The sequence below is a fragment of the Microtus ochrogaster genome, chromosome 16 (genome assembly GCF_000317375.1).
Source record: "Microtus ochrogaster isolate Prairie Vole_2 chromosome 16, MicOch1.0, whole genome shotgun sequence".
NCBI classification, from domain to species: Eukaryota; Metazoa; Chordata; class Mammalia; order Rodentia; family Cricetidae; genus Microtus; species Microtus ochrogaster.
The window spans coordinates 24,197,178-24,210,144 of NC_022018.1; the positions used below are offsets into that span (position 1 = coordinate 24,197,178).

Below are 12,967 nucleotides of genomic sequence, written 5' to 3' on the forward strand. Positions count from 1 at the left end.
CACACACACACACACACCCTATCTCCTTCTTCTCTCTCCCCTCTCTCTCCCCACCTCTCATTCTCCCCCTTCCCTTCCATAACCCACTTAATAAATATCCAACCTCACTCTGCATGGTGTGCCTATCCATGTTTCTGTCTCTTGCCCACCACCTCATGTCTCCCTGCCTGGGACCAGTTGCCTTCAGAGACCTGCAGCATGGTCTCATGGCCAGCTGCCAGCTATAGACACTCAGGATCCTGCAGCATTTTTATTTAATCCATTTCACATACACCTTCAACTCTTCTCCCTCTCCTGGACTGTCATCTTGCTCCTGATATGCTGTCTGGTCCTCACAACCACAACATTCAACATGTTTTCATGGCCCTCATTCTTTTTGACCCTTCAGGGCCACCTCAAAATTGAACCTGTTTTTCCTGTTTCCAAAATTTTCTCATCATTGTTCCCACCATTGCGGATTCCATCCCCATTTCTTCCAGATAAACCAAAACTTCATCATTGTTGCTTTAATTTACTTATCAATTTTCCTTCTTTACAATACTGTCAGTTATGCCTTAGTCACTCACTCCTTTTCTAGACATTCTCAGGAAAAGGAGCATCCTTCTCCGAGTACAAGATAACAGACTGTGCTTGTTTCTTACCAGTTTCTTCTTCAGCATCCTTTACAGACCCTCTTTTATCTAACAGAGAAATTTTAATTTTTTTAATTCTAAGAATGAAGACTCTCTAAAACTATCCTATAAATTATTAGCTTTGTAATTTTCCTTCCATTGCATTTCACATTTGTGAGACTTCAGCTTTCAGACGATGCTCTCATTCTCTCTCTCTCTGTATGAATTAGGCTAAGCTAGTCCATTCGCTTGTAATGTTTAACATCATCTCTATATACTAAAAGTCCGTTACTGGTTTTAAAATTTTGTGGAGATGCTATCTTTTCCTATATTCAATAAAATAAAATTTATTTCTTCTGTGAACTTCTCTGAGTTCAATATGCATGTCTTCTTTTGTAGTTACTATTTTTCATAGTCTTTTATTGTAGTGATCTATAAATTTACTTTAATGTTCTTAGATTTAAGTTCTTAAAAGATAGTCATGATGAAGATAACAACTATAATAATCTGTTATTACAAGTTCCTATTGTATTCCAGCATGGAACATTACTAACACAGCATTTTACAACTGTCTCCCCTGACCCCTTTTTGATACAATTAAGTGAAGAGCTCAAGTGCTCAAATACTTAAGGAGAATCAGAGCCAAGAATTGGATTTAGGCATGTCTGATTTTAAAGGCCATATTTTTACTCACTAAGTAGTATTTCTCATCGTCTGCAGAACTGGCAGATAATCACTGAATAAAGCATGTTCTTCTTGGGCTGGCGGGGATGGCTTAGTGAGTAAGGCAGTTGCTGTGCAAATGTGAGAATATGAGCTCAGCTCTGCAGATCCATGTAAAGCCAAGTGTGGTAGCATATATTTGTAATTGTAGCACTCCTATATGGAGAATAGAGGAAAAGACAGCCTCTGTGTAAGCTTACAGGCCTACTAGCTTGGCTGGCATACACAGAAACAAACAATAAAGAAATCAAAGTGGAAGGTATAGCCTGACACCTAAGATCATCCTCTGATCTCCACGAGTGTGCTCACAAGCATGCACACACATACATGTACACATGAAACACAGAAAGATTTGAAAAAGTTACCCTTAAGTCCTAACAGTTAGAATAGTTTACTTAGATCTCTAGCTTCTGAAACTGCTTGGGTAATATCTGTATGAAGAAACAGACAGCTTAGACTTCCACTCTTAAAGAATGAAAACACGGTGGAGCTTGTATACCTCATGATTAAACAGAACATAAAATGCAAAGAAAAAGAAAGATCTAATTCACCTGGATTAAGTAAAAGAATAATTTTTGTCTCTTTTCATGGAACCATCAAGGCCAATGAGGCAATGAATCAAGGCCATCCAAAAGCCTTGCTTACATAATTTAAAACACACTTAGACAAAAGTCTCCAGTATTTCTAGTTTCTGAGGCTCTGACACCAGTGCTGTGAAAATATGGTAACTGTACCTTGTTGACAGAGTCAAAATCAATGTAAACTTGAGATTCAGTTTTACATATAACTGGTAAAATTACATATGGAATGCCTAGATACTGAAGTGAAGAAAATGGTGGCTGTTGCTTTCTACATATAAGCAGCTAAGAACTGTAATCCTCTGAGAGCAATGTCATTATATAGCCCAAATCCCATCACAACAAATACCTTTACAACAGAGATGTCTGTATAACAAAAACCCTTTCAAGCTTTGGCTGACAGCCCACATATTTCAAGCAATATTGGATGTGAGACTTGGAGTTCACAGTAATGGGAATTGACCTGTATTTCCAAACGTAAGATTTGAATGATTTCATCTCTAACTCCTATCCCATGATACCATGAGTCTGAGTGATATATGACCCAAACCCATGAGTATAAAAACACAAAGGCAGAAATAAAACCATCAGTGCTCTTAAAGGAAGAATTCCTTCCTTTCACTTGGGGAACACTTATCCATGAAAATGAAGCCATGAAATGGAGCAGATGGTGCTGTTTTTCATCTCATCTCAAAAACTGAGAGACAAAATAGTGAAGTGTCTGAAGACTAATGAGTAGTGGTCAGATATATACTTGTAGATGGGCTACATTTCTTCACTTTGGTGAGTCTCAGTATCCTCATCTGTAAACTGTGACTGATACTATATACCTTCAAGATTTTGGTAAAAGCTAAAGGAAGACATATATAAATCTCTCACTAGAAGACCTGAAATACTACATATACCCTCCAAAGTTCCCTTACTTGGATTCACTGCCTTTCTTTAAGAGCTTGCGCTTCTGTAAACTATTGTCATGAAATTACTTAGAAAACCTAATAAACAGAAGTTAACAAAATATATAGTATGAACTTGAAATGGATAAGATATTTCCAAAGGAACATGTATAGAAAAGACAGAGTCATACACAGAATATATTTGACTGAGAAAAAAGGATTTTGGGGCCAATGTAAGGAACATACATTCAAAAGATATGGAATAATCAATCAGGTATCATAATACAATTGAGTTCTGATTATTTTGTCAGAGGCCATTTTGAAAAACACCAATAAACCCAACTTCAGTGCTCTGTTTTCCCAGCAGAGGAAGAAATGGGCATGCTGGTACAGCTAAGTTTTCTCTGGGTACTACTTTAGGTGATGGGGTGGATTCTCACTTGAAAACGACTTAGTTGAGAATCATGCATATACTGTCTCTCCTAAGTAGGATACTATTAAAGCATTAAAATGAACGTCTAGTTTCTTTGCGTGGAAAATATCTACATATTCACAAAGGTTTCTAATATAATCCTGATTTCTAAGGTTTTTATATCTTACTGATTTTAGATCTGAGTTTCCACTTTTCTAATTATAGGCAATCAAATTTGTAGACAAAAAAAGTCTAGTCTCTTTAATAGATGTAGTGTTACATGGAATGTCTAAAAAAACCTAGTTTATTAACAAAAATCTAAAGGCAAATATGTTGATCTTTATAAAGTGAGTATTGGCTATGGGCTTTTAAAGTCCTTTTAAAAGCTCCCCGAAGCTCAACAGAGCTCAGCACTATAGAGAACAGGAGATGACCCAACACTTCACAGAATTACAGAATATTGGTCTTAAAATTTTCTTACTCCTTTATTTTCAAAAGGCTCAGAGAAAGTGTGAGGCAAGGTTCATGCGCTAACTAAAGAGCACACAGTAGTCAGGCAATGAGCTCCCTCTTATAAGGTTCATGCGTTAACTAAAGAGCACACACTAGTCAGGCAATGAGCTCCTCTTACAAGACGCACACAAAAATGAAACAGGCTAGAAAGAAATAGCAAAGCACAGAGGAAAAGGAAGTGTGATATCCAGAGAAGACAGAGAGGCCCTGAGAGGAGAGACTGAAAGAGAACAACATCACTAAAGAAGAAGGTTAAAATCGAGACAGAAACCCAGCGGTAGCAGCACAGGAGGTATTTTAGATGTAGTTTACTGAGCTTACAACACAGGACTCAAAACCACAAAGCATCAACCTAGTACAATTCTTGGCCTCTGTTTTAATGTAACTTCCACCCCATTATCTTAAATCACCATTATCTTAAAATGGAGGCAGTGATAAGCACCAGACTTTTCTGGTTAATCTTACCTCTGATGAGGGTGTAAGCCTTAAGTATTTCTGAAGGTGTGTAAGAATCTCAGGCCCTTAGGGCATTACCCTGGCTACAGCAGGCACAGTTCTCCTAATGATCACTACTGGCCCCGAGGAGAAATGTCCATCCTCAAAGTGAACCCTTTCTTTATCCCACCAGTGACATCACACTAACAGTTTGCAAGCCATTTCAACATCTCCACAGGCCATGGAAAAGTGTGATTTATTTGTAATTCCACGAGTAATCATGGGAAGATAACATAGACAGAGTTAGCCTGAAACATTGTTCCTTACAGGGTCAGCAACCCTACCCAGAGGCCACACTGCTTAGAAAGTGACCTCATAGGAGCAGTCAGGGGACCATAAAAAGCTGGGCAGCATTCCTGCCCTCCTTCTTGAGTCCCACCTGTCCCAGAGCAGGCGGGAGTTCTGGGAGGAGCCCTGAGGCACAGCCAGAACACCAGGGCTGCCAGCACCAGCTGCTCTCAGACTGCCTCCCTTTCCTCTTTGTCGCCCTCTCTCCGGTGGAGGAAAGGCTCTGGGAGCTCTGGTCAGCCCAGGGATGCCCGCCCCAGCCACTAAGCCCACCCTGACACCTGAGTGACCCCTACCCCCTGTGCCACATGCATTCTGTACCTTTACTCTGGGGAGGGTTCTGACTCCGGTCCCGGAGGACGTTGATCTGGTAGACAGCTCCATAAGGCTCAAAAAGTTCTTTCAGCTCCTTTTCTGACCAGGATCTAGGGATCTGTCCGACAAACATCTTAATGGCATCTGGGTCTGGTTGGTCTGAATGATCCAAAGCTCCGTTCATCTTGTTGGCTGTGCCGTTACTGTCAAAAACGGAACCAGGAGCCAGAGTTAGGGCTTTAGGGTGAAGGACAGGAAGAAAAAAATAGTGGGGGTTGGGGTTGAGGAGGCGGAAAGAGGAAGAAGAGCACAGGGGAAAGTGCCTAATGACTCGTAGAAATTTGATGAACTAAAACAAAGCAGAGGCACCATTAGGTTGCTTCTCAGCAGCAGCGCGATGCTTTCACTGCATGCTGCTGCTGTTCAGCACCGACTCCCAAGCACAGGGCAGTGCCTGGCCGCCTGTCACCCAGGGCACAGACATCTCAGAATCCAGGCTTGGGAGGCAGCTGCAAGTTAAGTGCAGGTCTCAATTGGCAAGGCTGCCATCAGCACTTCACAAATCGGCAGCATTATCAGCTCTGCACTGGTTATCGCTGGGAAAGAAAGGCAGAGCTGGGTTGCTGCTGGATTTCTCACCCTCTCCCCCTTCCCCGCCCTTTTTCAGAGGTTTTGGAAGAGAGGAAAGAGGTGGTAATAATAAAGTCACATGGAAAGAAAATGAAACACTTGGCAGTCCATCAGATGACTAATGCAAGATGCTGGTGATGAATTTGCAGAGTGCAAGAGGCATCCATGTGTGCATCAAATTAGTACGTTGTTGCTGCTCAGAAAGGAAAGCGCTCCAGCTATGCAGCTCAGTGCAGCTGATTGGCTGCCTGCATTGGAGGAAAGGGCCAGAGCTTGGGGGGGGGGGGAGCTCCCTTTTAAAAAGCACATTGTTTATGGGACCCAGCACAAAGGGCTTAATTCAGAGAGGCAAAAGTGATCTCAGAATTACTTGCTTTGTGTTGGGGGAAAAAAAAACACACAGCACAGAAAGTTGAGTTCCCACTAAAGGACACTGAATATTTTAAATCTTTCACACTCCATAAATTGCTCTCTGTATATCTGACTTCCAGATGTTGCACTTAAGTTCTAAACAATCACACGTTTGGGAAAGGAAAAAAAAAGATCTGTCTTTTCTTCTCCTAGCTTCAGTAAATATTTGGGGTAGATACAAAGAATTAAAGCATAAGCTTTTATGTCTTTTTTCCTATCACTTCCCAGACCTACATTTGGGACAGAATACTTGTTTCAAACCTGATATGGTGAAGAAGCCATTCCTTTTTTACCTTGGACAACCAACCTCTTTGAACTAGAATAATAAAGTAAACCAAACACCCTCTTCTTCATAATCCCCACCCAGCACTCCATATATCCCAGCTCCTATCTTACGAAGACTACACACTTCTGAATGGCCCCATTTGTAGCAGAGCACTTTTGATCCAATTCCTCAGTCTGTGAAAATATAAAGCACCTGAACAAGTGCAAAGCCTGCTGGTGACCTACAGCTTTGCAGGTGAGCACTCCACTACATAAGGAGGTCAGAAAGGAGATGGCACTAAACTGTAAATGGCAGGTGTAGACTCACTGTAGCCTCAGAGAAATATCAAAAAGTACTAATATTAACAAGAATTTCTTATTTTGTTGCAAGAGACATACAAACAAAAAGAACACTGTAAAGCTGCTACAGGTCTAGGCTCACTAGACCCAATCTCTTAAAAAAAAAAACAAATAAAAAAAAAGCATGCCTCTATGGAATGGGAACAATTGGGAGCAAAGGCAGGAGGATTCTGAATTTGAGGACAAACTAACATACACAGTGAAAAGTTTGATACACACCCCCCCCATACACACACACCTAAAAGTCAAAGGCTTTTAGAATGGAGAAACTTCAATTCAGATTTAATCCAGAGAGGAAATAATGTCAGATACTCTTCACTAGATTTTGTTTGAATTTCTACTACCTCCACCTCCCTATTTTACCACTTTATTTTTTTATCTTTGAAGTAAACAATCAGAGTGTCTAACTTGAAGCATTTTCAGTACATTCTCTAATCAATCTTATTGTTGCAAAAATGTTCTACTGAATAAAATATTGAGTACAAGATCTTTTTTCAACAATTCAGGTATAATGCAATGCTTGTTTCTATTAGAGCTAGAGTCTTTGTCGTGTTCTCATGAACCTCTACTTATTTCCCGTCACTGAAAATTCAATCAACAGTTTAACCTGTGAGGCTGTGACTACACAGGGTGGAGGTGGTACAATTCTTTGCAATATACAGCTTTATAGCACTTTGAAAGAGAGTGTGGCAAGACTCACTTTGGCACAGGAAGGACTTGTGGTTAGCGCTGTTGACAACCAGCTAGATGCAAAGAGGAAGGTATTGCCACAGGTCTAAGCTAACAGAAAGCAGAAGTTGGACTATGATTAATATAGTGCAAGAGTTAGGCCACAGTAAACTTGTCTAATATCTAAACTTAGAGTTCTGCAGTAAGCACTTGTTAATGTTCATATCTCAAATGAACATTACTTTTATGCTTTCCCAAATAACAGAAACTCCCTGAGTCAAAAAAAGAGGAAAGCTGTAGAGAAGGATGAAGGCTTCTGCCTTTGGTCTTCATATAGTAGAAAGTGCTTATGTAGAACCTCTCCCAGTCAGCTATTCTTCTTAGACACCTAGAGACCTCCTATCATTCAAAGGGCATGCAGAGCAGTGGCAAAATGTGTGGCCTCTGTATCCTGAGATCATCACTTTCTAACTGTGCTACTTTGAGCTTAATTCTCCATCTATAAAGTGGCAAGAAGAGATTCTGCCCCATTGATTCACATGACTCAGAATAAGTATCTATAAATATCTATTCTCACTGTGTGCATCTTCTTTTCATAATTGGAATGAATTGCCACTAAAAATCTATTTTCTAATTAAAACTTCTTTTTGTATAAATCCAAACACAATATCCTTAGTGATAATAGCATCTTACATATACCAATACTTATGTACACCAATACTATGTGTGCACTTTATATTTTTTGTTTATTAGTTTTGGGGTTGTTTGTTTTGCAGACAGAGTCTCACTATGTAGACCTGCCTGCTGGTCTGAACTGGCTATATAGAATAGCCTGGCCTTGAACTCAGAGATCTACTTGCCTCTGCTTAGAAAGAGCTACGATTACATGGATGAAACACTACATCTGGCAGTTTTACATTTTTAATCCTCAAGACAGTCTTCTGAGAAACTAGTGTTTTTCAAATGCCAACATCTGAGAAATAAGTTCTGTTCCTAAGGTTACCAGATTATAAACTACAGTTATAATCCAAATCTATGCCTCCTGGGCTCCAAAGTGCAAAGTATGTTTAATCCACCATGTGGCCAAATATTCTGTACAGTCTGGCTTGAGCAAGTGCATACAGCTCCTAACAAATCAAGGGGAAGACAAATTCCAGAGCACGGCCTACTGGGTCTCCAGAATCACACTCCCAAATTAAAAAAAAGCAGTGCTGGAAAAAATTTACACACTTGATTCTTCTATCTGGAAAATATGCTGCAAGGCACCTAAATTATGAACCTTTAAGTCTGCTTTGAACCCCATGTCTTTTCAGTCATCACATAAGATCTCCGTCTGTCCAGATCCCTTCATCTCTATTCCCACAGAGTCACTTTGATGAGTAGCTGTCACCCACCCTTATTTACATCCTTTCTTGTCTGCCATTTTGCAAACGACTGTTTGTATCCACTGTGAAATGTACAACAATTCTGCCTGTAAGGAAATTCAGTAATATCTAGTATAAATTAAAACCACCACCAAGAATTCCCAATAAAAAATTCTTATTTGTGATAGATGTTCATATCACAGTGACTCTCCTTTATTACTGCATCTTGATGTATCTAACAATTTTGTTAATTTTAACACACCTAAACTTTTCCTTTGGACTCTGAATGTTTTGTCTTGGCTGAAGTTCATTTCTCTTGGCAATGTGGTGACTTCTGTTCTCACAGGTTTGTAGGTATAGATATTTCTCAGTAAGCCAAAGATTACGTGCTAATTATGTTTTAAGTTAAGCTTTTGGGGATTCCCTGACAGAGGTCATAGACAGGCATGGTATTCTTCATAGAGAATTATAGCTACCTATAACCCAATCTCAGCAAAACCATCTACTAAAATCTTTGTCAAAAAAAGAATTTGATGGACTTAGAAAATTAGGACTAACTTCATTTTCCTCGCTCCCCACCTTCCTTGTAACCCAGTGTAATGCCTTTTTTTTTTAAGTACAGAAATTTAGATTCAAATCCAATTAATATTTACAGAGGGCCTACCTTCTGCCAGAAACCTTTGCCAAGTATTTGACACACAACATCACAATAGCTTCAGCTGGAACCATCTTCATTTTATAGATGAAGCAAATGAGAGCCACGGGGGTAATGTGCCTTTTCCAATGTAACACCATAAGGAATCATGACTATAAAATATGGATGTGGTAAGACCTAAAAGCCAATTGTCTTTCGTTCCTGTTCCATGAGAACTAGACTTCTTTGGAGAAACCCCGAGGTAGTGTTTCACATGGACTCTGTGAACTCTTGCAGATCCTGAACACAGACAGATACATCTGTGGGCACCTTGCCTAAAAACTTCAGCAAGATCCTGAATACCAATTCTTCTTTTGCCCTTGGCAAAGAACCTACTCTAAGACTCCTCTAGGACAGGTGCCAAAGGGAATGAGACCACAGGTCGGAGAGCACAGAGCCAGGGGACATTGTCGGTAGGAGTCTTATGGCCAAGATGAAAACCCAGCGATACTGGGAGGCTGGTGAGAGTGCTTACATTGTGCTTTTAGCGCTGTGCTGACCTACTTACCTACTCTATTTTCTAGTAAGAAGAAATCAGATCAACAGAGAATATGCAAAACTGTCCGGAGTTCCTCTGAGAAAGCAGAATATCATTAAAAATAAGTGGCTTAATGCATTATTATTAACTTCAGGAAGATGTTTTATAAGAAAGACCTAGAAAATTTCAAGCTTCCTTTTCAAGACTAAAAAAAACAAGAGAAACAGATTTTTGATTTGTTACTTGTTCCTGGATAGTCTTCTGTGGTTAACTCCCTTTATCTATATAATACGAGTAACAGACTTTCAAAATGGCTGTGATGAGTTCCAATAAAGACCCATATTAATGTACTAAACCAAAAATACTATGGAAAATGATACTGCTTCTCATACTTTTGACTAAAGATAGCTGATCTTACTGGTGTTTTAAATCATATTATTCTTAACATTTTTGTTTGTTCTTTACCCGTGTTTATTTCTTGGGATAATCAACGTAAGTTCTATTCGAGTGTATGCTGATGGAAGGGATCCTTACGTGTATACTTGATCATGCTAGGCACTAGCTGCATATGGCAACCGAGTCCTGAACTGTGGCTAATGTAACTACATAAATGAATTTTTATTAATTTTATTTAAATAGCTCTAGAAATAAATATACTACCCTCTCTCCTTTAAAAACCCTGAGTAGAGTTGAGATTCACCTAGATATATTATTTTAAGGGAGCTGCTTTAAAAACTCTATTAATTCTGAGTTGCATAACTTTACGCAGATAACGGGCCAATGGGGCTGGTCTTGGCTCAGCATCAATTTTACTGTGTGCCCTCTTTTCTTACCCAATCCCCTTATAAACCAAAGAGAATAAATAGCTTCTTTTATTTGGCTATAATTTCTACAACAGGCTATAAGAAATATTAAGTTCCTATAAGTACTTGTGTTAATGTTTTTTTTTTAAATATTCTACCTTCAGTGTGTTTGGATACAGAGAATGACTACAGAAAAGATAATTTAGAAAATATAACCAGTGGTCTAAAACTCTGGTATGATGCCCTTTCTTTGTTTAATCCCCAAAACTCATAGGCAACTACACACAAGTCAGAGAGTTGACAAGGTGTCATGGACACGGTGGGGGAAACTCAGGTTCAGATGGAATTAACCGTGAGTACCCTGCTGCCAAGGGTGCTGTCTAAGAGGCAGCCCTCTCAATAGGTGCCAGCATTCTTCATAACAAAATGAGCTGCAACCCATCATTCCGTGAACTGACAAAACCACTCTCTTAATAGGTTTAGGAATCATTTTTAACACTTCACTGTACATAAATGATAGCACACAAAAAAGTAGGCTCTTTGGATGTCACAGAAAACTATCCAAGATTGAGCTGAATAAGTCAAAAAAAAAAAAAAAGGACTGGCAATGGGTCTAATGCTTCAGGCAGGCCTCAGGATGAGCTAACACTCGTCTGCACTGTCCATCTTGTATTGGTCACTTAATAAAAAAATTCTCTTCTCCACAGATTAGCAGGATGGCAACCAGGCGACAGACAGAGCCACTGTACAGTTGCCTGTAGTCACAACTTATCCAACTTTCTAAAGTTCAACTGTCACTACCAACTTATTACAGTTTTTCAATTTTAAAAAAGAATCAGAATTTCAACTTCAAGCTCTGGAAACTGCAACTCCTCTTAAAATATTCCTTTAAATGTCTGACATGACAGAAGCCTCCTGGCATCTTTGCTGGCTGCCTTTCAACAAGGTGCAGTTGGATACTGTTAGGCTGCCTGGCTGTGTACTAATTGTAGTAAGGTTGTGGGAAGTTGAATACTTCTAATAAACTTAAAACTCTCTTGATATCAACTGTATCATCTATAAGATATAATGATAATGATACCCTTGCATGGAAGATACTGTTATCATTTATCATGTGTAACAGACCTTTTGAATTACAGCCATACAAATTATAAAATAAGGCCCAAGATCTTTGGGATCTAGAACAGCTGTGCATCAGCTCAAAAAACTTCATGGAAGATTAACTGGAGTAAATATCCCCAAAATATCTGAAATAGGTAAAGCCCTTCTCCAAAGCTCAAATTTTAAGTAAATTAGCTTGTGCTATTCTGAAGAAAACATTCAAGGTTACTCTTGTACACATACATGCTATACATGTGTGTAAAAGCTTTGAGAAAAAATGAGGGGAAAAGAAATGTTCTAAGAGTGTACAGGACATCAGCTTATTTCACCAGCAACTTGGAAACAGCACATTTGTGATGGATGTTTTACTAAACTACTAGAGTTAATACTGGAATGTATTTCAGAGACCTGAAAGCTATACCTCTGTTATTAGGATAACAAGTAACTATTACTCATAGGGAACTCTTTCTCTTTAGAAAGGTCACAAACACCAGCATCTGAACCAAGTGAAAAGGAAACCTGATTACCTTATCTCAGTTTGACTACTAGTAAGGAGAAAGCTGGAAAACCCCACAAAGAAGTAAATTTAGAGGCATTAGGAAGGTACATGATGGCTGAACACACAATAACCCTTGCCAGGAAAGAGGCAAAGCACTGACTATAGACCACCCTCACTAAAAAACTCATTTTCTGCTGAGATTTGTCAGAAATAGTTTAGTGGGCTTTAGGGCTTGGGCAGAAGGCATTCTCACTAGGGGATAGAGGTGTTTCTGATGAATGTTTAGAAATCTCAAAAGGGAAACAATCATCCCAAACAAGATTTTCAGAGGCTCTCACCTTTCGGAACTGCACACAGACTCATGCTGACACACCCTCTCCTGGGTGACCAAGGTTACTACCACAGCTTCCACTTCCCAGTCTTCCCAGTCTGCTTTACTTGCCCATACCTGACTGCTGAATGTTACTGTCTGCTGTAGGCAAGTAATCAAAAATGGCTCTTTAGGACGATTGAGAGGAGACTGTTTAGCTATTGATGAACTGAAAATTAGATCATTACAAAAAGAAGACAAATGCATGAAAGCAGCATGGGCTTACATTTCTCAAAATGACCACTATTTATAATCTAGTATAATCTAGTATCAAGTAACAAAAATAAGATATGCCCCCAAAGAGGGGCAAATAATATAGACAATGTTAGACCCTAAATTAACCTGTACCAAATGCCCCACCTACCCAAAGACCAGGTACCTTCCTGGAATACTGGGAGTTATAGTTCTTAGAAAATAACAAAGTTTTATGTTCGGAAAGTACAGTTACCTATGGGTTTATAAGCCCACAACAAGTGCTTGGGGCCACTCACCTGGA

The 12,967-nt window shown here is 39.4% G+C and overlaps 1 protein-coding gene across 13 annotated transcripts in view; it reads right to left on the minus strand.

Annotated features, from left to right (window-relative positions):
• Celf2 (CUGBP Elav-like family member 2) overlaps positions 1 to 12,967 on the minus strand; it is a 521,002-nt gene that overhangs the window by 167,679 nt on the left and 340,356 nt on the right. For 12 of the 13 annotated variants that reach the window (XM_005354871.3, XM_026782961.1, XM_026782962.1 and 9 more), the window contains one exon: positions 4,835 to 5,031. In XM_005354871.3, the coding sequence (XP_005354928.1) occupies positions 4,835 to 5,031 (197 nt within the window). Of the gene's footprint in view, positions 1 to 4,834; positions 5,032 to 5,197; positions 5,447 to 12,967 lie in introns of those variants that run through there. The other variant, XM_026782967.1, reaches the window with a different exon arrangement.